This window comes from Sturnus vulgaris, chromosome 22, assembly GCF_052056855.1.
Source record: "Sturnus vulgaris isolate bStuVul1 chromosome 22, bStuVul1.hap1, whole genome shotgun sequence".
NCBI lineage: Eukaryota > Metazoa > Chordata > Aves > Passeriformes > Sturnidae > Sturnus > Sturnus vulgaris.
The window spans coordinates 9,224,960-9,252,439 of NC_142264.1; the positions used below are offsets into that span (position 1 = coordinate 9,224,960).

General features: G+C 53.6%; 1 protein-coding gene across 1 annotated transcript in view; it reads right to left on the reverse strand.

Moving 5' to 3' along the window:
* ARRDC1 (arrestin domain containing 1) overlaps positions 1 to 23,614 on the reverse strand; it is a 37,503-nt gene extending 13,889 nt beyond the window's left edge. Inside the window, exons 1-2 of the mRNA XM_014881016.2 lie at positions 23,459 to 23,614; positions 6,413 to 6,523 (exon numbers count right to left, since the gene is read on the reverse strand). Of these exons, the coding sequence (XP_014736502.1) occupies positions 6,413 to 6,523; positions 23,459 to 23,576 (229 nt within the window). The 5' untranslated portion in view covers positions 23,577 to 23,614. The remainder of the gene's footprint in view (positions 1 to 6,412; positions 6,524 to 23,458) is intronic.
* Between the last annotated feature and the right edge of the window lie 3,866 nt (positions 23,615 to 27,480).

The window sequence follows — 27,480 nt, forward strand, 5'->3', positions numbered from 1 at the left end:
TGCACGTTCCAACCAGTGCCACTGCAGGGACACTTGCCAAATCCTCCTCCCAGGCTGGCTGCCCCTGCCCCCTGTTTCTGTCTGGAAGTCACAGGCTGTCACATACATCTCTCCACAAGAGTCACGGTCACCACGACAAAACCAGGACCTCCAGGATAGCAGAAGGGAGTCGGGAGGTGCCTTTCCTATGAAGGCTCACACTGTAGGGTGCTGGTGACACACAGCAGGCTGCAGGCCAGGAACAACAGCGTGTGCCACAGCACACACCTCTGCCTCACCAGGCTTCACCCACAGCTAAAGAGGTGAATAATTCTGTGTGTCTCTCCCTCCAGCCCCCAAAGAGAAGGATGATATCGGCTCTGTAGCCTGTAAAGTGTCCCCACACAGACAGAGAGTGGCTGAAATGCGGCTCCTGTCCCTCCCCACCAGTCCCTGCCAGGCTCTGCTCCCTCCTGGATGCTAGAACAGGAACAAGCTGCACCTTTGGAGGACACAGATTTTTTTGGTTCTTCTAGTAGAGGAGCAGCAGGCCAAACCATATGGCAATTTCTCCCTGGCTACTTAACGAGTGATGCATTAACTGTGTTGGCCAATTCAGGGAGTGCAGAAAGGTACTTGGAGCCTGCTGGTCCCTGTGCCAGCACCTGTAGCAATATGTCTCTGTTCCTGCTGCCTAAAATCGGCCCTGGGGAAGGCAAGCTCCTCCAAAGGTGCTGAGTTCGACTGATTCTGGTGTTGCTGATGCATAGCTTGGTACTCTTCTCTCAAGGATCTCCAGGCAGTGAGCAGGAAAGCAGAAGGTTTGTGTTTTCCACTTAGGGGTGGAGAAATGAGCAACCCTAGCTCTGCATTGTGCCAGCTTGTCCCCAGCTACAGGCAGGGATGTCACTCACTGCACTCCTAGCAGCCAGCACCCTACTCACCCCTATCCTGCCCTCTCTCATCATCCACTTTTGCAGACAGGAAACTGAGTATTAGATATAAGCAAGGAGCCAGAGCTCTTTAGCTCTCAGGAGGCTGCATCAGAGCTGTCAGAAGGGAAGCATTAAGTCTGTGCCAGGGCACTTTAGGTGACGCTGAGCCACTGCAGCTTTAGCACAGGACTCAACTCAGCCTCTGGTGAACGAAGTTAATACACGGGATTACAAACTGCAACAAAGGAGGGGAAATGTACACATTTGCTCGTGCCATCAGCAGGCACAGGTGCCATGGAGGGAGCAGCCAAGAGCCAGAAGGGCAACATGCCAGCCAGCACAGCCAAAGCTGCCAGGAAAGCCTCGGTGCTCAGCTCCAAGGAGAGCTCTCCCGCTCTGTATGGCGGCAATGGAGCACAGCCCCAGCAGGCTCCACGCTCCCTTTCAAGGCAGCAACTCGCTCTCTCCAGCTCTGCAAACACACAAACACACAGCAGGAACAACCTCCAGCACTCCACACGGGTAATGCTGCTGAGATAAACCTTTCTGTAACACAGGACGTGCAGCAGAGTGCCCAGCACTGAGGCGAAGGCTCCACTGCTCATAAACCCCTGTGTCAGCAGTTTCCAGAGACATTCTCAATGAATTAGCAGGATCTGGCTGTATGGCAATGCTGCAAAAAACCCCAGAGGATTAACTGGTCTACTGAGGCAAGAAATTGGGAAGTGCTGAGGAAGCAGCTGTGACCCAAGGCAACTGCAGATCCCTCAGTCTGGTTTTCCTGGGATGAATGTGTAGCTACATCTCCTGAGCCCAGCAGCACAGTGTGGCCAGGAGCTGGCACCAGCACATCCTTAGTGGCTCACCATCACCCCTGGACACCCTGCTGCTCTCACCCGGCCAGGGGCTGTCCAGGAACAGCACCTGCTGCTCTGAGACTTCCTGCACACACAGAACAAGCTGTGCAAGTCTCACAATTCTGCTTAGTCAGGTCACCAAGATTTTTAAATTCAGCTGGGAGCCAGGATTGTTACCCTGTACCAACTGCAGGCCATGAAGGTGTTGTGCCAGGCCGGCAGAGAACCACCCCAGGGAAGAGGTGATGCACAGCTGCCCCTTTTTAGCTCTTTGTGCAAGAAATCTGCCAGCAAAGGAAGCGTGTGGATCTGCCAGGAAATCCCTGCAGCGCCTTCAAGCTAACTAACAAGCTGCCAAAAGAAAGGTCAGCTGGAAATTACAGCCAGCTCCCTGCACGAGTTCAACTCAGGTACAAGGAGAGAACAAAAAAACCCAAAAGTCTACCTTTGCATGCACAACCCTTCCACGGGGCAAGAGCTGTGTGTGCAGCTGGAGATGCAGGGAAGGGACAGCCCCATGGGGGTATAGGCACATGATGGACCTGCTCCCCTCCAGCTGAACAAGGGCAGAGCCACAGCAGGGAGGGGGAGAGGAGCAGGAGGCTCTGCAGAGCTGAATCACTCCATTATATTGGATCAAGAGAAGCAGCTCTGTGTCCCAGAGCAGCGGGTACAAGCAGTGCCATTCTGTGCTCGCTGCCACTTGATCCCTGCACTGCTGACACCTACAGAAACCCAGCAGCCCCCACCCCTCTCGCATTTCTTTGCAAAAGGAAAAACCAACACCAGCGAGCAATCAAAGTCCAAGTGGGAAAAGTAAATACCCTCTTAGCCTTTCCTCCAAGAAACAAGTAATGACACCCCTGGGAGGCCTGGGTGGGCTGAGTGAGTGACCTCTGCAGCACAGCAGCCTCTCCAGCAAACAGAGCAGTGAGAGGCTCCAGAGCAGCTGGCACACTCCACACTTCCCAGCAGCTTTTATGTAAAGAGCCCGAGTTCATTAAACCATGGCCTGTGTGTGATTGCCAAGGCTACAGCACAATCCCCTGCAGCCTCCAGCTCCTGCCCAGCCCCACCCCAGGCTTTCCCAGAGCACAGAGGATGATGTCCTGCTTGAGTGGGGACAAGCCCTGAGGGGAGCAGGGTCCTCTGCAGCAGCACTCACCAACCTGCTCCAGTGGCACAGGCAGCTCCTCCACACCCTGTTCCAAGGTGGGGAGAGAAAAATGCCTTAAATAAGTGCCAAAGTGGGCATCTGGGTTATTTCAGGGCCTGCTTCCTTTTTCATGCAGTGTACAGCCTTAAGAAAAAACCCAAAGCAGTGTGCAATACTGATGCCACAGAGGACGAGCTGCCCCCTCACTTATTTCAATGCAAAGGTGAGTGGGAGGAGAAGTGTGGAGTCACTCTTAGAGGCTTAAAGAGCAATCTGAGCCTCGACAGTTTTGCAAACCCCCTCTCCCCTTCCCCCCACGTGTCCCCAAAGAGCACAGATGGGTGTTTTTGAAAGTTACTGCTCAGGATGTGGGAAGGCACAGAGGGAGGCAGGCTGTTTTTCAGGCTGAGCCTGCCTCCCTGCACCCACCTCCACAGGTGCCAGCACAGCAGTGGCACCACTGGAGCTGAGCCACTCACCAGGGATGGGAAAGACAGAGCCCCGTTCTCTGTGTGGCCTTGGGGACACCTGGGATCCTTCCTCAGCCCAAGCCAGGGCCATCAGACTGCATGAGACCCCTTCAAGAGAGCTGGGGTCGGCGTCAGAGGACAGCCTGGAATCACCTCCTGCCTCAGGACACAGCCTGCCTGCCAGTTTCCACCCAGTAAGGACATGCTGCTCCTCCTTACCTTTTTTTTTTTAATGCACTTGTTCAAAAAGAGACTACAGCATTGCTGTAGTGGGGGGAAGGCAGGAACATAAGAGTCCTCTGAGGCAGAAGCAAATTCCTCCCTTTCCTCAACTCATTCTCAGGCAGTGACATCCCCTGTGTGGATAAGGCCTCCGGGGCCATGGCAGGAAGGGAAGGCAGCCCCTCCACCTGCCACCAGGCCTCCACAGCCCTGCCCTCCCTTCTGCTGTTTGCTGCTTGCTGGGAGAAGCTGAGGTGGGCACACCCTCACCTGGAATAAGCAGCATGGATTCACCCTGGGGGGGTTTTGCATGATTTCTATTCATCTGCAGGACCATACCAGATGCCACCACAGCAATCTTTGCTCACAGTGTTCTGCCATGAGTGGCTGCTGGTGCTGGCCAGGGAAGGAGCTGTGTGCTGGCAGTGTGGGCCAGCAGCTGCGCTGGCCTCATGCTCCTTTAGGAGTCCTTGCTTGGAAATCCTTCCAGCTCCCCTAACTCACCCTAACCCTGGGCTCCTGCCATCACCATCAGTGACCTCACCACCCCATGCCCCAAGAGCCAGCAGTCCTGCCTGCCTCAGTTTCCCCTCCCAGCCAGGTCAGCCCTGCAGGGAGGCACCCAGGGAACACCCACATGGGACACTCCGTCTGTCTGCAGCTCCTTCGTGCTCTTTTCAGGAAAGGCCAGGACAGCTGAGAGCTATTCCTGGAAAGCCTAAAAACGCCACGGCCGAGTCAGGCTCTGCCTGCACAAGGCCACCACAGGGCTCCCCCAGCACAGCCCTGCCACTGCCTCACTGCAGGGCTGAGCTTGCCAGGACACTGTGCTGCCAGCAGCTCCTCAGAGGAGGCAGACAGACAGACAGACAGACAGGCACAGAGGCAGGGACATGGAGGAGCAGCCCAGTCCCTCTGCTCTGCAGCCCAGACACGCATCAATGTCACAGGGAGGGCTGTGACAGCAGGCAGCTCTCTCTGGCCCTGTGCTGCAGGCTGGAGCAGTGCCAGCCCCCAGGGCTTCTGTTCCACATCCCTGCAAGCCAGCACAGCAAATGCAAGGGTCAAATTCAAAGCCATCTCTGCTGGTGGACTCGGGTCCAAAGGCATCATTGGCAATGTCCCATCTCCATCCCATTGCTCCCCTCTCCATCCTCCCAGGGGCCCAGCTGTCCTGTCTGAATGCAGACATGGGACAAACCTGCAAGTTCAGGGCAATGATTCCTGAGCACGAGGGGCAAATCGCCCTTGGTTGCAATCCCACATACACAAGGACTGCTCATCCTCTCCCTCTCTCTTCCCTGCAGCTGGGAATGAGGCTGAGAACTCCCAGCAGCTGGGTCCACACAACTTTGTGGACACAAAAAGCTAAAGAGCAGAGGTCAGTGACTGTACCAGCACACTGCTTCACACTAACTGCTGATACCTGGGCTGGGCTTTCCTCATAATCTCACTGAAGTGTGCAAGGCAGGACAGGAACACCACCACAACACACCTCAGCTTCAAATCACACAACTCCACAGGGACAGATTTTTCCCTTCAATTCCCTACACCTAAAGTAAGTCATGCACTGCTGTTTCTTGCCTCACCTGCCTGCAGCTGTGGCAGCTCTGGGAGACCTCAGCTGGCCCATTCAGTCCCATTCACAGCCCAGGCTCATGGCTCTGTGACCAGCTCCAGTGCAGAGCCAGCAGCCCAGCCTTGCTGCCAGCCCCAGGCACCCTCTCAAGGCTGGCAGAGCCTGTGACACCAGTGGGTGACAGATAGCAGCACTGCAGTGGGAGGTATGCAGGAGTCTGACATCCACAGACATCCACAGCCAGGCTCTCTGTGCTCAGCACATCCAGAATGGGGCAGGAATGTTTCCCATTGCCCTCTCAGGCAGTTTATCTCTGACTGCAGCCCCCAGGCCTTGAGCCAAGAGCCAGCCCAGCCAACGGTCTCCCTTGGCAGGGGCCTGGGAGCAAGCAGCACTCTCACCAAGTTGCTGTGAGGATGAGCTCAGTCTCCCTTCGATGCTGAAAGCTCTGCTTGGAAAGTTGCTGAGCTAGCAGAAACTGCCATTTCAGTTTTACCCATTTCCTGTTATTAGATAAAAGTATCAGAGGGCTGAACTCCTGAGGGCTTTTGCCATGTTCCTGTTACAGCCACTGCCTTCAGCAGGTGAATACTGGCACATCTTGATTTCAACAGGAGCCAGGGCACAGCATGAATTATTTGTGGTAAGGCTGACCTATTTAACAGCAGAAAGACAGCTTTCATTCAGGCCCAGATCCCCCAGAGGCTGCTGGTGTCACTTTACCCACAGGACAATACAACCCCATGGCTATCTATGTCCATCTCACTGGGAGCAGGGGTAACTGTTCTAGGTGATCCTGCCATGCTCCCAGCACTTCTCCTGGAGCACAAGTGACACCTCCACATCCTTTTCAGAGCAAACCACTGACTTCTGCTGAGCAGCTTTGATCAGTGTTTTGTGATCACCACAAACACACGTGGGAAGCAGAGCAGGGTGAATCCACAGAGCCTTGAAACAGAGAGCAGTCCCCATGACAGCTCTGCTTCAGGGCCAGAGGCAGTGTTTGCAGGTCTGCCAAGTTCTGCTCAGGATCCTTCCCTGCACAGCTCCTGCTAAGCTCTTGGAGTCTCTAATCCTGGCTCCCATCCTCTGTGCCCAGGCCAAGGCAGCCTGTGAGGGGTATTTGACACTGAGGGGATGCTGAAGTCTTGGTGATACATTTGTGTAAAGCTTCTCCAAACCACAGCTCGGCACCAGGCCTTTGTGGACTGTACCTTTGTCTGCCAGGGACAGCGTGCTGTTGAAGTACTGCTCCTCCACAGTCCATGCTGTGTCATTGATCTTGTTGGAGACCCCACAGGATCCAATGCAGCTCACCTTGATGGCTGTGGAGAGACAGAACACGTGTCAGCACTGGGAGAAAGCAAAACCTCACGTTCAGACTTGCTTCAGGTACTGTATTGTGCAGGAGCAGTGCCTCACAAAAACACACACAGGGTGGGAAAATGGAGCAGAGGAATCAGGTCATGCTTTCATTCCAAAAGTATGTTTTCTAGCACTCCCAGCACAACTGAGCACTCCCTGCTACCCCAGTGCTATTCCTAGATATTACCAGCTTTGAAATCCTCGAGGTGGTTTCCTTGCACTGTGGAAGCAGTGACTGCAGCTCCCTGACAGGTAAACCTCTCCCAAATGAAGCAGTGTTCCCTCCCAAAACATGCACCAGCCTTGGCACTCTGGCTGAGAGCAGAAGCCTTGGGTGTCACTGTCCAGACAAGGATGAGCAGCCAAGGATTCTGCTGCCTCCAACCCCACAGGGAACCAGGTATCCCAGTAAGTGTCTCACCATCCCTGGGAGGAGAGACATGTTTGGCACAAGCTCATTAACCAGCTGAACAAGGGGTTCAAACAGCCAGTGCAGCCTGGACAAGCCCTCTGATGCTTGAATTCACAGCCCTGTCACCCTCAGAGGACATTCCCAGCTCCTGGGAATCTGCTCCCAGCTCCTGGGATCAGTCTCAGCTTCAATGGCTTGCAGCAAAAGCACTTTGCCCATTAACACTTGTCCTGCATCAGGACCTCCAAAATGTCCATATACACGTCACTTCCCAGCCAGACACCAGCTCTGAGGGAGTGGTTTCCTCCTCTGCTGGAGACACAGGGTTCAGTGAAACCATACAGGAAGGTCTGGAAGCATCAGATGCCATCTGACCCTCCCAAAAGCAAGGACAGTAATTTGAGCTATGTTTGTGCCTTGCCCCAAGAGCTCAGCCTGCAGCATGGCTCAGGAGAGCTACGTGGCTCTCACAGGAGCTCCCCACAGATATTTTCAGCTAGTCTTGGCCAATACTCAGCAGATTGAAATGAGATTCTGATGTCGACACTGGACCACAGAGAGAGACAAAAGTGACTGACTGGCCTTGCTGCATAGCAAGAGATGATCTGCATTGCTACCCCCATGCAGGGAGGACACAGGCAGACCTATCATGGTACAAACAGAGCCCCCAGGGCTGTCCAAGCCTCAGCATCTCCCACCTGAATCCCATCAGGTTTTGCAAGAGTTTACCTGGAGCCCACAGAACTCTCTTACCCCATTTGCCAGGTGAATAGTTCTGCTGGCAAAGGTGACAGGATCCATCAGACAGACTCTTTGCCTGTTTGACCCATCTGCTCCCCCATATTCCAGCTGCATCCACAGGAAGAATCTCCCTGGGAAGCAGATGGCCAGTTTGCTTTGGCTTAGGAGCTCTCCCCCTCCCCTCCTGTTCTCAGCCCTGTTGATATCAACACCTCCACCCACCTACCCAAACACTGAGGGCTGCAAGACATTGCTGCTTGCAACCACCTCAAACAGCTCCCCAGAGCATCTGCCTGGCCAATGCCACCTTGTTCCCAAAGCTGACTCGAGACAGGGTGAAAAGAACCCCAAATCCAGCCCTCTCTGCAGGGGCAACACATTGCTCTGAACCCAGTGAGGGACAGTCTTGCAGTTAGGTGGAATGAGCTCCTCAGGGCTTAAAGTCTGAAATCCTATAAGGAAGAAGAGCAGCATCTCCTGCCATCAGCTCTCCTGCCATACCCTCACAGCTGATCATGACTGTGAGATGAAGAGCCCCTTGCAGTCCAAGTGTTGTTCAACATTCAAGGACAGAGGATAAGCAGCTCCAGATGTCAACTCTCATTAACCAAACATCAATAGAGCAGCGAGGCTGGCACATCTCTGGCTTGTTTGTGTCTGTGATGTGCTTGGGCATTTCCAGGGCAGGGAAAGAACAGGATAGCATGGCCTGGGATGGGAGCTCCCCCACCACAGCACTGAGCACACCTGAGCAGACACAGGTGCCCTCCCGAGGTGAACCATCACAGTGAACCCTCCACACATCCCTAGAGGCATACAATACTCTCTCTTGCCAGATGGCAGAACCAAAGCCACAGAGGGGCCTCAGCATCAGGAGCAGGAAAGGTGTCCTGTGTATCTACACATTGGTGCCATGCTCCCACCTCAGACATACTGCCACATCTCTGGGCTCACAACAAGCCTGTCCCACTCTGAATTAGCCCACATAACACAGATGGATCCAGTCAAATCAAGCCTAGACTCACCTGCTTTTCTCACAGGAGATAAGAGCATGAAAAGCCCAACCAAAACCCGGAGAACATTCACATCCTTCAGGAGCACCAGCCCCTGAGCAGGCTCCCCCTCAGCTTCCCTGCACCACAGGAGTTCACAGATCACCACCATCTGTTCAACACCCAGATAAGGGGCTGACAGACTCTGATTCCAGCCTGATGCTGCACTGGGGTGTGGAGTCTCTCTTGTTCCAGGGAGGCAGGTGGGTGGGAATGCTCAGGAACACACACTGTGGCCCAGCTCCCTTCCCACAGCACACAGGCTCAGCAAGCAAAGGCAGTGGGTTTGCAGTGTGACACTCAGAGCCAGCCCATGGCTGGGGCCCTGCTGCCATGGACAAGCACTAGGGCTAAAGTCAGACCGTGTCCAAGAATCCCTCTACAGCTTGCTAAGGAGTTTTCCAGCACAGGAGCTGTCAGCTCCAAGGCTTCCCAATTAACCACTGACATCCCAAACTGTCACAGTCACAGCCAGCCTGTGCCTAGAAATGAGGGACAGTCCCTGGAGGGATTACTCCGGGACTCCAAGCAATTCCAGTCCTTCAGCCCCACCAAGCCCTCTCCAGCCAAATTCCCTGACCATCACACACCCTGGGATTGCCATTCCAACCCCAAGCAACAGAAAGCAGCATTTCAAGCTGAGAAGTTTGAAGGGATTTCACTCTCCCCTTCCCTCTATGCTCCTCAAAGTTCCCAGTGTCCCCTCACCAGACACACTTAGGACAAGCCTTGGAGAAGTTCAGGGCTCTGTTATGGAGCATCTTCTCCAACTTGCTCCAGACACATGAGCGCCCCCCACCTCATTAGGGAAAAATGGGGGGGACAATAGCTCTGAGCTATTGCCCCACAGCTGACACAGACTGGACACAAGGATTGCATATCCCACCTCACAGACTCCTGGAGGAGCCAGCAGATCCCCAGGCCCCTGCAGGGTGGGTGACGCTGGAAGCAGCAGGTCCAGGACAGCCAGAGCACCCCAGTTTCATCCCCAGAGCAGGAAAGACTGGCAGCTACAGGGTCAGGTTATTTGGGAGGTTTCAGAGGTGCCTGGTTCAACAGATCAAACCATTCATCTCACTCCTAACCAGGTTTTGGAACAGTGAACCATAAAAATCAGCCTCTCCATGAGCATCCCATATACAGGGGGAGATACTGGGGACTTGCCTGGCTCTCTCTTGTACAGGCTCCTGCCCACAAGCAGGAGGAGGGACAGGGGTGTGTGACAGGCACAGCTCAGGCACGTGGCTCTGGGGGCAGCTGGAACTTAAAAATGGCATTGTCAGGACAGGCCTGGCAAAACCAGCACCATCATAGCTGCTGCAATGGAGCCTCCTGAGCACAGAGCTTGTCAGCCTGCCTGTCAGGAAGCAAAATGAACAGTATGAGCCTTTCCAAAGAAATCTTGGAACTGCCAAGCTGTAGACAGAGGAAATAAGAATAGTTTCTGCATCAGAATAGGCCAGTTCCAGTTCTTAGAAACCCTTTAAAAATGCCTCTGGAATCCAGCACTACCAGTGGCCCCAGTCACCTCCCTCCTGCTCCCTGTTTACCCACGCTGATTTGCATAAATACAGGAAAAAAAACAAAGTCCAAAAACTGTAAGGGGAGTGGAAGGGGGAAGCAAAGAGAAGAAATGAATGAAGCCATGCAGAAGGCAAGAGCCCTTCACCCCTGCAGTCCCTCGGGGACTCAGGGAAGCAGGCAGCCCCGCATCCAGCCAGACACATCTTTAGCAACGCGCCGCAGCACGCGCCAAATGCTGGAAATAAAAGGAGACAGCTCAGCCATATCCATCTCTGCACAAAGTAAAAATAGAGATGCCAGGAGCTGGGCACGACTGCCTTCTTCCAAGGTGATTTAAGGAGAGCAGCCATAGATTTCAAACTGCTTTTTCTCCTGACCCAGTGAGTTTCCCTGCTCGGGGGAGCTGGCGTGGCACCTCGGGCATGAGGAAAGCGCAGCACAAGCATCCCCTCCTCTGCCAGGGGCAAGGTGTGTGTGCACATCCCTGCTTCCAAAATCCAGCCACATGCTGAGCAAGCACAGGCTCAATGGTCACCTTGCACTCAGCCCCAGTCCCAAGCAAACGCCTCTGACTTCAAATCCCACCTATGCCACACACCTGCCACAACAGGTACGGGCAGAGGGAGGAGGCTGCTGCGTCTTGGTCAGTTTGGGTTTTCTAGGCTGGGCAGGAGAAGCAGCACAATCAGTTCATAGATTCACTGAATACCCTGAGCTGGAGGGACCCACAGGATCATCCAGCCCAGCTCCTGTCCCTGCCCAGACCCCCCAACAATCCCAGCCTGTCCATCCCTGGCAGCGCTGTCCAAACGCTCCTGGAGCTCTGGCAGCCTCGGGGCCGTGCCCATTCCCTGGGGAGCCTGGGCAGTGCCCAGCACCCTCTGGGGGAAGAACCTTGCCCTGAGCTCCAGCCTGAGCCTGCCCCTGACACAACCTGACACAGCTGGGGATGGTGGCTGTTGCAGCTGGCAGCAGCTCAGGCAGGACAAACAGACTCTCTCGTCATTCCCCTTCCTCTGCAAGGACGGACACAGAGCTGGCAGCCAAGCTCTGAAATGGCACTTACAAACAGCCCTGGGATTTTGCCAGCTGAAGCTTACCCGGGTCACCATGTGGTCACCCAGAGGCTCCAGCCGTCCCTGCTGCAGGGAAGGAGGGGCCCAGCCCTGCACATGTGGGATGAGGTGGATGGGTGACCCCACACAGCACAAGGGACCAGGGCATGCTTTAGTGACAGAATCAGAGGGCACCCAGGGACTGAGATAGCCTTTGGAAAACTTGTGCATGCCTGGATGCAGCTAACAAGGGAGCAGTGGAGGAGAAAGTGCTGTGGGAGTCAAGTGAGTCTGCATCAGACAAGTCTTCATTTCATGGAACCCAGAGCTCCCTTCTCTCATCTCTCTCCATCACAGTGATCACCACATTTTAACTGATTCTCTCAAGGTGCCAGGGACTCTCCAGAGCTCCAGGGACTCAGAGGATCCATGAGCTGGCAATGAGCCATTTTCCATCCCAGAGGCCAGAAGCAGCATTGGGAGAAGGGGGTGAAGAATCCCCCTGAACCTCAACCCCTCCCCAAAGCATGGTAGTAGGGACCTGTTTTGGACAGAAGGATGGGCTGTCAGAGGATGGGCAGCAGGAGGTCACCTCAACACAGCTCCACCTTGGAGTGACACCTCTGGGTTCAGCAAAGATCACAAGTTTGGGTACACCCTGAGATCCTCCAGCCCTGCATGTGTGTGAAGATGAGGGGTTTGAGGTTCACTGCCAGCAAAGAAGGACCAGATAGCACTGGGAAAATGGAAAGCCTGGGAGAGAGCAAGACCCACAGGCAGAGCAAGATATTCTCAGTTTGTAGAGACTGGGTAATTCCTAGGAAAGTTCCATGAAAAGTGGACACCAAGAGGGGCAGATGAGGTTTTTATAATGATGGCCTTTACACAGAAACACACCCATACAGCTTCAGACAGAAAGGGTAGAGCAGGAAGGCTGGAAACTCACAAGATACACAACTCCCTCGTGTATGAATATATTGAGACACTACTAATTAAACTAACAGCTCCTAATTAAATCTCAGCTGTCCCCATCCTTCTGGGTCCATCCTGTCAGTTCTTGAGACACAAATAGACTTGAGCATTTCACAAGCCACTGAGGCAAGAGCAGAGCTTACAAGTGCTGGAGGCAGCAGTGGGTTTGGCACAAGGTTAAGGATTGTCTGGGGAGGTTTTTATCTTCTTCCTTCACAAGAGCACAGCACAGGGGCAGGAAAGGGATCTGACCTCTAATGTGGAAGGAGAGGAGTTGTCTAGAAGAGCTCTCTGTGCTTTCCATCTCAACTCGAATGCAAGCCTGTAGCCAGGCCCTGGGAGAAGACTTGTCTGGAACTGATGCAGAGGGAGCAGCATCTCCCACAGCACCAGCAGCCTCCAGCTCCTGGAGGACTTGGCTGCTGCTCCCCGTGACCCAGGGGGACATCCCACCTCCCACAGCCTGGCAGCCATCACAAGCTCATACCCAGCACAGCTCTGTGCTCAGAGGCTCAGACAGGCTCCCACTGACGTTCTGAGTGGCTGCTGTGTCTGATCTCTCCCTGTCCCCATGCTGCTGCCCGTGGCAATGCTCCTGCCATGCACAAGCTCAGCTGCAGCCCCTCTGCAGTGGCACAAACTTGAGCATCATTTAGCCCCCAGGAACAAGAGCAAGCTCTGCTGCTCAGCCATTCCTTCTCCAGGCTGACCTCAGCACCTTGCAAGGGGTTGGACCAGCCAAGCCCCTCACAGCAATGCAAGGGACAGTCCCTCCCTCCCCAACCTTTCAGTGTGCTGATTCCTGGGGCAGCAGAGCCAGCCCTCCAAATCCAAGCTCAGCAAATGCCATCCCAAGAGCCAGCAGTGCCTGCTGCCCTGGCAGCAGTTGTACGTGTCCACTGCCAGGCTGAGGCAGGAGGACCCACTTGGATGTCCCATCCAACCTGCAGGAAGCCTAGACCCTCCAAAAGCAGCCCCACACTGCAGGAAGGCTGAAGCAGCTTCTCAAGACAGTCTGGAAAATCTCCACCTGCAGCAACCCCAGGGGAGTGACAGCTTTGCCACTGGGGCAAAGTGACCCACAGTCATTATTTCGGCTATGCATGAATTATTTTAGCCAGAGTGCAGCACGAGGAGGGGCAGGTATTATGGACACACAGGATGTCCTCATTCCAGCAATGCAGAAGCCCTCCAAAGGGAGGCTGGGCAGGTGTGTACCTGCAGAAAAGCAGGAGAATAAATCTTGTCTAAGTCCTTTCCCAGGCAGGTCAATCCTTCCCCCCATTGCAAGCATTCTTTTCCACCAGGCTGCGAGCAACAGGGAAACCTACAGTTTCCAGCTCCTCCCCAAAACCAAGGGTCAGCATAAACCCTGAGACAAGAAAGCCAACTCTTGGGCTCCTGTTCAGAGCAAACTCCTGCTCAAAACAAAGGCTTTTCTCCCTTGTGGAGCTGAAAGGTTTATTTATAGCATCACAGTGTTTTATCAGCACGCTGGCTACCCTCAGAGGAAGGGGTCATCTCAAACATCTGGAATTAAATCCTCAGCTGTGTACACTTAACAAGCCTGGCTCTGCACATGGCAGGCTGCAGGGGGAAATCTCACCAGTGAACAAGGCCACACAGGCTGTGGGAGGGGGATGAACACGTGCCACAAAATCTGTGCCTTGCATCTGCCAGAGGCAGCTCCTTAGCAACAGGCATGAAACAGCACAGCACCTGCACTCAGTGCCTGATCCAGGGGCTTCACCCCATCCAGCCCCTCACCCTCATCCCATCATGCTACTGCTGCTACAACCACCTCACTGCTCCCCAAACATGCTCCAGAAGGGGATGCTGGGGTAATCCTTTCTACAAAACTGCCTCTTGCAAAAACCAGGACTTTTTTTAAGCTTCAGATTGATGTAGGCCCCAGTGCTGAGCCACACAGACTGAGAAGAGGTGGGGAGAAGCAGGCTTGCTCTACTCGAGAGCCCACAACGGCAGAGGTGGTTGTACCATAGCAGCCAGGCAGAGCAGAGTCTGGACATGTCCTGGCAGTGCCTCAGACCATTTTGGGAGCCCAAACTTTCATCCCATCCTAAACAGGTGGCACAGTCCAGCAGAGCTGCACCACACAGTGCCTGCTGCCACACACAGGGCAGAGGTCAGCAATGTCATTCCTTGGGTACTCCTGCAAGGAGAGCAACTGTGCTGCATGCTGAGGGACCATCCTCTTCCTCCCAGGCCATGCTGGCAGACACAGGCACCCCTGCATGCTGGGAACAGCCAGATCAAACAGCAGTGAGAAAGTACTTGGCAGAGAGAGGCAGATCTCACAGCTCCCCAGGAATATCTCCATGCCAGCCACCCACCTGAGCCACACTGCCAGCACTCCCAGCCTCCTCCTCTCCCAGCCTCCATCCCTCCAAGTATTGGAGGGGAAAAGCAGAGAGGTTTCAGAGGAGCAGAAGGCTGAAGGAGAGATGAAGGCAATATTTCCTGTGGAGCTTCAACTGCTCCAGGGTGTGAAGCCAACTTTAAATCTCAAAAAATTTCTTTCCTCTCTGCTGCTCTGGACAGAAATTCAGAGTGGGAAACTGTGAGCTGTTTGGAGACTGCAGTGCCTGCCCTCCTCCTAGAACTGCATTTGAGGCTCACTTCTGTTAATGCCATCCATGAGGAAGCAGCTTCTGTTGCTCTCAGGTGGGATGGACTGGGACAGGACCAAGCTCCAGGCACAAGAATAGCTCATATTTAGGATCTCAGCAGGGTCCAAAAAAGTTTTACTCGTGATCCCCTGCACAAGACAGATTTATTTTAATAAATTTAATGTAGATTTAATTTACTCCATCCTTCTCAGGGGACCTGGATAATAAGCTGGACTGTGTGAACTCTGAATTTAAGTAAGCTATGCTCTTCAAAGCAAAACAAGGCTGTACATACATAAGCAGTCAGGGCATCTTAATCTTCAGCACCTGGCCTCTAGAGCAGCCCTGTGGGAAGAGAATGCAAGTCCCAGATGCCCAACATGCAGCCAGACAAGTGGAACAGAATCAGCAGCTCACCCTGGCTCACAGGAATGCTGATGAATGCCAGGACCTGCCAGCACTCAGCACTTCAGCCAGCCAGGGACCACAGCCACCCTTCCTCAGGCTGAGCAGTGCTAAAACAGAACTGAGGAATCTCTTTTTTTTATAGCTTGCCCAAAGTGAAATAGGTTTCCACCCAGCACTTAACACTACTTTAGGCCAGAGGAGTTAAGATATTCTGGTACAATTGACTTGGCTGTCTAAAAAAGGAAAAACTGAGCATGAAACTCTACCACAGAGCACTGCAGATCCCGAGGGGGTGTGCTGGATGCTGGTGTAAGAAAACGCCCCTTTAAACTCATTAACAAACTCAACTGTTCTTTCCCAGCAAGTGCAAAGCCTGGCACCTTTTCCCACCTTGCTGGCAGAACCAGCTTCGATTCCTGTGGAAAAAGGAGGCTGAGCTCTCTGATGTCCTGGGAACATACCTCTGTCCTGGGAACACCCCTCTGTGTGCGACCCCCGCCAGCCCTGCTCCACTCTTCCCACACCCTGGAGCAGGTTTGGCAAGCTCTTTCCCCAGACAGCCCCTCTGCCCCCACTGCAGGAGCATCACCCTCCAAAAGCCACTGCAGAAGATAAACAGCCGACTGATCAGGTTTCCCTACTCACCACAAAGAGGTTGATTCACCAGAGCCTACTCCCTTTTCAGGCTCTTTCTAAATAAATGTTTCAAAGACTTCTGGAAATTCATGCTTAACAGGCTTACTGTAATACCAGAGCACCAGGACTCCTGTGGGCCAGGCTCTGCTGTGGGACTGAGTCACACTCATTTTCTTCTGACACTCTCAGGTACCCTTTTCTAAGAGGTAAGGCTACAAGTCCTGTTGGCTGGTGCTCAGCTTGGGAGACCCTCATTGCCACCCACAACACAGCCAGACACAGCTCTCCTGGCCTCAGCAACAGACAGCCCTGCAGATGCAAAGCTCAGGAGAGATGACACTTCTCCATCCACTCCTGGACACAAATTCCCCAGCCCCTACTCTCCACATGAGGAGCACATGCAAAGCCAGCCCAGCACCTGGTGGGACAGGAGGTCTGTCACAGGCTGGACGCCCCTGGGGCTGCAAGGACTCAGCACAGCCCACATTGTCACAGCCTGGTGTCCTGAGCGAGCCTCTGCCTCCACAGCAGGAGAACAAAAGCAGCACACTCAGGACTGCTCAGCCATCCTGGGAACTGGTGTGAGGGGCTGGAGCCCACTTACAGGGAGAGGAGGCAGGAGTAAGGAGTCAGGCAACCACATGGAACCACACCAGGGTCCATCCTCCTGCCTCTCCAGGCACTGAACTCTCAACTCAGCACACAGAACTGCTGAGACACCTGCAAATGATTCCGTGCTCCTGCAGCTCCCCTCCTCCTAGAAGGGGAAGTTTCAAGGGCTTTTTCCTGAAGAGCCTTATTCACAAGCAGTAAAGTGAGCCTACATTTGGTGCCTCCTCATCCTGGCTGGGTACCAGCACAGGCAGATTCCTGCTGGGGAGGAAGGCACAGCCTGGGATGACAGATCCCAGACTCAGCTGCTCCCTGCTGAAGATCCCAGCATGGGATGAGACATGCAGCCTCTGCTGCTCCCTGCTAGAGATCCCAGCATGGGATGAGATATCCCAGCCTCAGCTGCTCCCTGCTGAAGATTCCTCACATCACATTGAGTTCTCGTGCACTGCTTTCGCACGTCTCAGTTGTCAAGAAATCTCCCAACCCCAGCATCTTCAGAGAAAACAGCCAGAATCCACTTCACTAAGCATAAGAGCTGCTCCTATGATTTTCTTTGATGCCATTCAGCACAAGCAGCTGGATTCTCTATTTATAGCAAGATCATCAGTTTGGAAAGATGACTTATGTTCTTGTTATCACCAGAGCACCGGATACATAACAAATCCTCGCTGTGCTGGGAGTGCTACAAGTTGGTTAGACAGTCCTCATGGTCAGGCTGGGCTTCTCAGAGATCCAAGCAGACAGAAAAGGAACATCTGGGACCTGAGCTGAAGCTCTAGCCCTGCTGAACCCATTGAGAAGGCTCCATTCCTCCCTAGAGCTGTTGCCTTCCAAGCCAGTTTTATCCCACTCTTACTGCAGGGAGTATTTGGGATTCAGGAGGGTGTGTTTGGGAGGGATGAACAGTGAATTGCTGCAGCATTGTTACCTTTGGTCTGAGCTGCCTGAGCCAGAAGGATTGTCAGAGAGCAGAGTGCCGTCAGCAAGAACAAAGGAGTGGAAGTCATAAGCATTAGTGCTCCAGAAATGATTCATGCTTCTTGGAAATAGCTTTTGCTACGGATATCTGACAAACTCCGGTTTTTAATGAAGATTAAGGTGCTCAGAGATCGGGGTGTTTTTAAACTAGGTCTCTAAATAATTCCAGGTTGGCACTAGCTTGCCACCCTCATCTTGTCGAGGAGGTCAAAAGCAGCTCAATACTTAGCTTAGGACACCCCATATCCTCTCCACTGCCATCATCCAGCATCTCAAGATCCCAATACACCTGTGAGAATTTACTCAAGCCATGCAATTCAATGATGGCCCTGGCCATCCCTCTGCACAGAGCAATACCCAGCCACAGGCACCCAAGCTGTGGCAAAAGGCCTCTACCCACAAACTTAGGGACGGCAAAACACCTCACTCCCAGCTGACTTGTGCACCCATCAACTACTTGTAATTTGCCATCAGAGACAGTGGGGAATGTGGGTTTGCTGTTTAAAAGCCATCACAAGCAGACAGAAGCCTGAACACCTTTGTAGTGTGGATGCATTTCACCTCTGTTTTGGATCCTGAACACAGCCCAGGAACTGAGCACATGCAGGCACAACTGCACACGAGGCAAAAAATATGCTGACTGGCAACAGTCTGGTCCTTTTGCTCATTTTCTCCTCTCCTAAGCACTCTGCATTTCTCCAAGAGAGATTTAAGAGTGACAGATTTTAAGAATAGCACAAAATGCAATTAACTTCCACAGCAATTCCTGTTGCCAAACTCCAGAGGTCACAGCAGTAGCCTAAAGGCTGTATGTTGGATTTCTCAGCAATCATCCCTCAACAAAACAGGCACCAAACCAAAGCCCAGCCCCTGACATGTTTGCCAGGTCATTTCAGGAGTAGCTGCCCTGAGCAGGAGGAGGAAAAGACCTTCCCCAATGCCTGGCAGAACACCTTTCTCTGTGCTTTGGCACAGTTCGGGTCTGCAGCAGCCCTGCAGCACAACCCAACTACCCCACTCCCTTCTTCTCTTGGAAGGGCCTGAGCATCCCCTCTCTGGACAGCAGAGCAAGATCCACATGTCCATCCTCCTCTTACTGGCCATGAGAGCCTCTAGCAAGACTTCACCAAGTCAAGTGACAGCTCTGTGTCTTCTACACACCTACTTCCTCCCTGGGGATGACTTACAGCACGAAGTACTCTGCAACATGCTCAGAGTGGAGCACGCCCATCCATGCACATCCCTGGCTGTTCCTCCTCTCCCAACACAGCCAGGGATAGGGAGCAGCCTCAAGACCAGAGGGATGGAAACCCACAGGTTTCTTCTTCCCAGCCAGGGAGCCTCCCTGCCGCCTACCTGACTCCAGCCCTGAAAGACAAGCTCCATCTCTGACAGCTCTGCACCGCTCCAGGGAAGGGATAAGCACTCACACCCCGTTTGTCACACTTGGAATCAAATCAGACAGACAGAACTCCACTCCACTTGTCCTCCCATTTTGTTAAACAAGGGATGGGAGGCCGGGGCATGTCTCCTCGCCAAGGAAAGCAGCAAACAGTTTTTCAGCTGAGCACAAGTGGTGTGCGGGCGGGGGGAGCGGCTCACTGCAGCGACGAGAGACACAAACCCATCTCGTGATTAGTTATGGACTCCAGAGGAGTTGGAGCTCTAGCAGCAAGCCAGCCAAGAGAGCAAAAATCCCTCTTTTGTTCTCCAGCCTCAGACAGACTTGGCCACACAGCTCCCTGCTGTCTCTGTTCACACAATGAGAAAAGAAAGTTAATCCAGCTCCCCTTCAGCAGGAGCCATCCAGCCTGTGGGAGTGATGCTGCAGAGCCATCCGTGAGCATTCCTGTGCAGCAGTGCCAGCCTGGCCTCATCCTGGCATCCATCACTGCTGGTGGATACCAGACAGCTCTGGTACCTCAGGGGACATTGCCACGATCACCAAGGACAGTGACGGTGCTGCTCCTGCCCTCCAAACCCCCAGGCCTTGCTCAGCTCTGAAGGCACCATGCTCCCTCTCCACACTGCACCCCAAAGCAGAGACCAGCCATGGGGTCCCTGCTGCCCCAATGGTGAGCAGATGACCCATGCTGCCAACACAGGAATTTCCAAGCCTACTTTACAGGCAAACTTGTGACTTAGGAGGGAGCCAGACCACTATGCAGGGACTGAATCCACCTTTTCCCCAGCATTTTCCCAAGCCACAGCCTTCCTGCAGGAACAATGTTTTCCACTGTACCAGAGGTCAAGTGGTAGGAGAATCGTGGCCAACAGAGTCCTTTGGTGTCACCCCTTCCCCTCAGGAAGGGCACAGGTTACACAGATGTCAGAACCACCAAGCCCAAACTTCTCCCTACTGCCTTTCCAGGGAACAGAAGTTACCTTTTAGTTTGGACACATGACCCAGGATTTCAGAGCCCTGCTCTTCATCCCCCTTCATCACCAGCTTTCTCTCTTCTCTATATGAGAAGTGAGAATATTTACTACGTTTCAGATCAGAGAAGAAAATTATGATTCACGGGCTTTCCACTGTGCAGAAACAGGAATTATGTATCTGTATTTCTAGAGCATGAACAAACACGGGTACTTGTGTCTGGAGCTTTGTAGTTCAAGGGAGTGATTTTAAAGTCAAGTCATCCCTGCATAAACCTGGACAGCCAAATAACAGAGTGGAGAATAGCGAAGTGCTGAAATCTGTTCCGGAAAGCACTTGCTGTTTCTTTACTCTCAGTGACCTGGCAGAGAGGGCTGTTATTTTAACATTACACTTGTTCAGTGAAGCCTCACTGAACGGCAGGCGAGACCAAAATAATCTACATGGCCCCTGGAAGCCACAGAGTTGAGAGGAAAGTGCTCCAACATCTCCAGGCAGCACAAGCCTTTGTTCCCACATGCTCCTGCTGGCAACCAGGACTGCCTGCCCCGCTCTGAATGAAGTGGCTTCCCTCCTCCTTCCCCACAAATTAACTCCATCTCCAGCTGTCCCTTTGCAAGCTTCCTGTAAGATTAATTATTCTTTGTACACACACGTTTGATGATTTACCCAGCAAACCAGGCACAATGATTAGGAATTCTCCATTTCCATCAGCGCTCTCCCCTGAGGCTCAGAAGTTTTCTGGGCAGGTCCTTCACCCTGGCACAGGCACAGGAAGAAGTGTGGCTCCTCAGTAGGTCACCAAGGAGCAGTCAGTATTTGTGATGCTGCTGCAAGGTCGGCTGAAGCTGATGCACTCCTGAACAGCCCTCACTGCCAGTCAGCACTGACGCCAGTCTAAGTGGGAACAATTTATGATCCCAAAAGGTGTGTCCTCAGCCACGCTGACCCCAAGATTTCTCCTGTGTTTAGCAAGGCACAACAAGCTCTGTTTGTTTGCACTGTCACCTTTCAGAAGGTGTAATTTTCAAGAGCCAGAAGTTAGTGTGTGAAGAGTCACTACAGGCTGGTTCCGGCTGTGATCTCACACACCACAGCACTGAGAACTCACAGCACTGGACTCGCCCGGCTCAGGAAATAGAAAGCACCCAATCGTGGTGCTGTGAGCCAGACCTGCCATGGGTGAGGACTTTCTGTCTTCTCCTGGAAGAAGTTTATTAGCCTGCAAAGTCATAGTTTGCCACAGAAGGTGTGTGTGTGGGGGGGTATATACAATATGAGTTGATGCCACCCAGCTCTCCCCACAGCCCAGCAGGAAGCCAGAGCATGTCAAGTTGTCTGATCCCTCCAGTGCTGAGCCCACAGAGCTCAACAGGGCTCACAGGGTCTCTTTCAGCAGGTAGCCACCTGCTATTACACCAAAAGGATGTTTCAGCAGCTACATGAGCCTCTTCCTCTGAGGGTGAGATATTTCCTTCATCCAGAAAGAAGGAGAGGGTGCCCAAAAGATCAAGTGTGGAGGGTTTAAGCACCAGAGATCATGAGATACACAGCAGGAGGGAGAACACAGCAAAGAGTCACCTTATGCTTGGTAGAAGTTGGTTTCACATCCAAATGTGATTTAACTGGGTGAGTTCTGACACCAGAAACAGAAAGTTTCTACCCCAGCTCATGAAGGCACTGTACAGGAAACTCAGCCTAAAAGAACTGCTCAGGTGACCTCAGCACAGCAGAAGCATCAATCACATGGAGTCCACCTCAGATTTTGGCTCGATGCTGCTGCCAGCTTTCCTAGTGCTCAGCTGACCCAGCACTTTCCAAAATCCCTGCACTAGCCCCAACCACCACAAATCCCACAGCAAAACCTGACCTGAGTTCAGGACCTGTATTTAACACCATACCCTGATGCTTCTCAGAATCAAAGCAATAAGAAAGCAGAAAGAAGAGACAAAACAGACACCTTCCTCTTCCCTACAACACCACCAGGAAGCAAAGGAGAGATGGTGTAGAGCAGAACGTGGCAGGTCCTCTCCAAATGGGAGCTGTAGAGGCAGCAGCAAGGTGTAACTTTGGCCAGCTGGCAGCACAAGGGGCCAGCACACCAAACCCTCCAAGGCCAAACTCTTGTCCCTCCCAAGAAGCACCTTCAGGAAAGGGTGGAAGTCAACGGGATGGGCCAAGGAGGGAAGTCAGCCAGACTTCATTAAGAACATCTTTGCTGGAAGAAGTGCATCTGGGAGTACTCTCCAAGGAGATAAACGCTGGATCTGTTTTGCTCTGACAGGAGTTAAACAGGCTACAAGTTTACACTTGTCCTAGATACTTCTTTCCACAAGAAGCTTCCAAAAGCTATTGCAGGCAACTGGGAGAGGTGCTCGCAAAAGCAAGGCAGAGGCAAGCATAGACACCATCATCCAGGCTGACAGCTCTTGAACAGAGACGTCACATTTTACATTACTTGGTCTTTTTTCCCCCCCTCCAATAATTCGTTACAAAGGAAGCAGCGTGCACACAGGAGAAACAAGCAAGACCTCAGGGAAAACAGCAAATCGGTTCACATTTCCACAGCACTGAGCACAAAGCTGACTTGCAAATGCGAATGACTTCTGTAAGGCGGGGGAGGAAGCTCCCAGTTTGGATGATCCAAGCCCAGCAGCTCATTTCCCTGCATTCCAGCCCCATCCCTCTGTTCTGACGGACTGCACCAGCCACGGGCATGGCCTGAGCCTCGCGTGGAGCAACAACCACCCCGCAGCCCAACACCTCCTGCTCCAGACCACTGCTGCCCAGCGGGCACTCTCTGCCCTGGCACACACAGCACCTCGTACACATCTCGGACATTTCCCACACTAGTAGAGCTACAACTCGAACGCTCGAGTTCATTCGAGATGTTACAGCACGGCTGCTCGCTGCGGACGATGGGTGGGCACCACTCCTGCCAGGACACAGCATCGCCCATCTCCTCCTCCTGTCGAGGCAGGGCTGCCCACCGGGACACGGCATCGCCCACCTCCTCCCATCGCCCTGCCCGAACACATTCGGGCTCCGTCCGACCCAGGGGCACCAGGCTCCTGCGATGGGAAGCCGCAGGACTCCGGGGAAGCAGAACGAGGCGGGCGAGCTCCTCCACCACCTCCTCCCGCTGCCACCCTGGGCCCCCGCCAGCTCCGGAGGCTGCTGTGGCACAGCCCCGCGCTGGGTTGTTTAGGGAAGGGGGTTGGGAGGATGTTTGCTTATTTATGGGATGGGAGCAAAAAGTAAGAGGAGGAGGAAATAATCCAGCAGGTTGCTCCCATCAGCCCCTCCCGGCCGCCGCATGGCAGCGGGGGCAGCAGCGATGGGGCAGCCCCCGAGCCGCCGGAGCCGGGGAAGGGAACCCGGCCGCTCCCCAGCACCATCCCCACGGCCAGGGCAGACCGCGAACCCCTCCCTGGAATATCCGCCCTGCCGTGTGGCCCCGCGGGCACAGCAGGGCACGGCAGGCCGCGGACTCACCTCGGTACTGCAGCGAACCCGAGAGCCGCACGGTGACGGTGCCGGCCAGCGGCTCGCCGGGGCTGTAGACGACGCGGCTGTCGCCCAGGCGGATCTCGAAGAGCTGCACCTTCCCCATGGCCGCGCCGGCCCGGCCGCTCTCCCCCGCTCCGCTCGCCGGCTCCGCTCGTACCTGCGGCCCGGCCCGCGCTGTGCCTGCCCCGGCGGGCGGGACCCGCCCCGAGCCCGCCCCGCCCCGCCCCGCCCCGGCCGCGCTGAGGGAGCGGGGCGGGCCTGAGGCGCGGGGCAGCGGCCGCGGCGCCCGGGCTGCGAGCAGTGGGCTGCTGGTGGGACCCTGAGGGCCGAGGGAAGGGGCCAATTGTGCGGCCAGGCTGAGGGGAAGGAGCAGGTTATGGGGCTGGGCTGTGAGGGAAGGGGTAGCCGATGGATCCCTCGCTGATAAAAGGGTCAGGTTATGAAGCAAGGGGAAGTTGATGTATCCCTGACTACTGTAAGGATGGAGCTGTTTGTGGGGCTGGGCTGTGGAGGAAAGGGCCGCTCCAGGGGTTCGGCTGTGCTGGGAGGGAAGGAGCAGATTGCGGGGCTGGGCTGTGAGGGAAGGGGAAGCTGATGGCTCCCCGACTGCTGTGAGGTAAGGAGCAGGTTGTGGGGTCGGGCTGTGAGGGAAGGAACTGACTGCCCAGCATGGGGCCATCTCGCCTCCTGGTGATCCCTGCTCCCTCTAATCTCATTTCCTCCGTGTAATTCTCCAGGCCCAGCTGTCACCTCTCCCTGCTCCTGTTTTTATAACCCCAGTCACTTTAAGTGTCCAGTAAGAGGCAAATACAAGGGGCCTGACAGCCACCTGGGACTGGGGCTGAGCAATGAACCTGCACTTTCTGTGGATCAGTGGGTGAAGGTCAGGGTGTCCCAGGAAGCCAGGGATGACCAACAACCTTCATACCTTTGCCATGTTCCTCCCCTCATCTCTGCCTGATTAAATAAAAACAGTCTGTAAAACCCACACCAAAGGCAGCACCAGGAAAAGGCACCTCCCGGCCGCTGGAGAGCAGGCTGTGTACACAGGCAGAATGAATAAATGTAAAAGGAGCTGTTTATCTGCAGAGCACACCCAGCCCGGACCTGGCTGGACAGACAGATGTCCTCCCACGGCCCCGCAGTGACACCATCGTGGGCTTGTGGGGCTGTGGGACCCTCCGTGATGCCTCATGGTGGCTGTGGCAACCTGAAACCCCTCACAGGGCAGCAAAGGAGCTCTGGGCACACAGGGCTCCTGCTGGGAAGCTTTTCCAGGCCCTCCCTCCTCCGGTGTTTAAGCTCTTGTTTCCAGGCTGCGTGTAGTCACAGGCTACAGACACTCAACAATTTTGTGCCAAGGCTTTCTGCAGCTCATCTGCTCCCGCAGGGCGTACCCTGGGATCTGTCCACACACCGCTCTCCTTGTGCTGCCCTTAGCTTTTGTTTTCCCAGGCTAGCACGCCAATTTGCTCCAGCCTTTTTATTTTGTAAGACGAGCCTGCATGCAGCCTCTTTCATCAGTCTCTGCAGCCCCTATTTAGCGCTGCCAGCAAAACCAAACAAATTAGAAGGGGAGGGGGGGTGGGTGAAAACACCCTGAGCTACAGCAGATTTTACTGAAGCCTCTTCCCCCATGGAAAGTGGTCAAAGGCTCATGGTTTGAGGCACAACTGGGGCCACCCCATCTCTGGGGCAGCACTGGCACCCTTGCCCCAGAGGGACATCACACATGTGACAACTCAGGGTGCAAAAACCCTTCACCAAACCCGAGCCCCTCATGCCATGCCGCAGCTTCTCCTGACACAGAGATTTATGCGCCTTGTTTGCAGAGAAGTTAATTTTAAGCACAGCAAAGTTGCTCGCCCAAGGTCATGACGTGAGTTAAAAGGTTTCCTGCACCAGGAGCTGAACAAAAGCACCCAGCCACAGCTACAGTACTGCAAGGATTTGTGCTGAGATACACAGAGTCCCTTGTCATGTCATGGCCAGCAGCGATGCCACAGCACTGATCCATCCCCTGGATCACAGCTACAGTGTGTAGAGCAGTCTGTAAAATGTAACTAGGTGGATATAATTGGAGCATGGAGAAGAGAAGGCTTCAGTGAGACCCCATTACAGCCTTCCAGCACCTTAAGAAAGCTTTAAAAATGGAAGGAAAGGGACTTTTTATATGGGCAGACAGTGACAAGACAAGGGGCAGTGATTTTAAACTGACAGAGAACAGGGTTAGATTGGATGTTAGGAAGAAAAATCTTTACTTAGAGGTGAGGCCCTGGCACAGGGTGCCCAGAGAAGCTGTGGCTGTCCCTGGATCCCTGGGAGTGTCCAAGGCCAGGCTGGAGAGGACTTGGAGCATCCTAGGATAGTGGAAGGTGTCCCTGCCCTTGGCAGGGGATGGGATGATCTCTAAGTTCCCAAAGTAGTCTGTGATTCTGTAATTCAATGTATTCAATGCCTGCAGTGCCACGGCATCCATCATTCCCCCGGTGATGCCAGATTCAGAAGGATTTTACTCATTGCAGTCAAAACGTGTATTTACATTCCTGCCTCCCTGCTCACCTACCCATGCCCCAGAGTCATTCCTCTTATCTACTTGTGTGAGGAGTCATTGGAATTAAAACTCAGAGTAGTTTTTAAAAAAAAGTAAACTAAGGATATTTGGTAAACTGCAACAATTTGTTTTGTGATATTTTTGACTACTGTTTTGCTTTGCTTTTTAAAAATTGTTTTGAAGAGTTTTGTTGTGGTGGTGGGAAATCTCACTTCCTCTGCAATCTGTGTTCTCCCTCATTTCCGTCTTATTTAAAGGGAAATTTAAAGAGAGAAGAAAAACAAATGTCAAGACAAGCTTTAGAATAAAATTTTCCTTTCAGATGTCACCACATTCCCCTAACTTCAAGGAACATGAAATTTTCTGACAAAGAACATAGTAGTTATTAAAAGGAAAAAAATTATGAATAAACTCCCCCCTCAGCAGCACCTGAGCCATGCTTTGCCAGCAGCACGGACGAGCTTCAAGCCCAGGTGCTGTGAGAGCAGCTGAGAGTGGTGTCACATGTGGGTAAAATGTGCCCACGGAGGGCTCAGCTGTGGCTGCAAGTGACACACACAAGACTCCACCATTGAGTCACAGACATTGCTTGTGGCTTGAATTTGTTCCCCTCTTATCTTTCCAGGAGTTTCCAGCTGTGCGTGCTGACACGGAGGAGGCACAGCCCCATCTGACCGTGCCTCAGTTTCCCTGCGCTGGGACTGCTCAGGGAGAGGCACCGCGGAAATGCCTGGGCATACCTGGGCCGTGACGGATGCCGGGTTAATGATGGAGCACGGCTGGGTGAGGCACAGCACGGTACCCCGGGGGCAGTTTGTATCTCACGAGGTCATTTCCACCTCTGACACTCCGGGGTTTGTGGCTGCAGGGGAGAGGGGCGAGCCTGGCAGGTGGTGCCCGGCACTGTGGGGACACCCAGAGCCTCTCCTGCCCTCTTGTTATGATATGAATCTATCTCTCTACCCTCGAATTCTCTTGCTTTTGCGTTTCCAACCTCTCCTTCTGGGGTTGGCAAGGGTGTGACTTGCGTGAGCCCACCACATGCCGTAAGGGAGGCACCGGAGTGGCTGTGATGGAGGGGGAAGTAAAGCAGCAGAGCTTTGTGGAAGTTGGCCTTTAGGTTTCTTAAATTTCCCTTGACCTAAAATACACAGATGTGAATCTGTGCTACCTACACCACTGACAGCCATTCTGTATTCCTGTGTACATAAAATCCATTACCCTGATATATTTATATTACACTTAGGTTTATTACCTTTCTAAATAATTTCCCTGCTTCACTCAGTGCCTCACTGCTTCTCAGCTGATTTGCTGGCGGGTAAACTACGTCACCTGATACCAACAGCAACAACAATTACTCATTCGTTTCAGGCTGACACCTTCCAGCAGTTCAGGCAGAGGTGGTACCATTCAGCCACACCTCCCTGCACACCACCTCTCTCCTAGCAGGAGG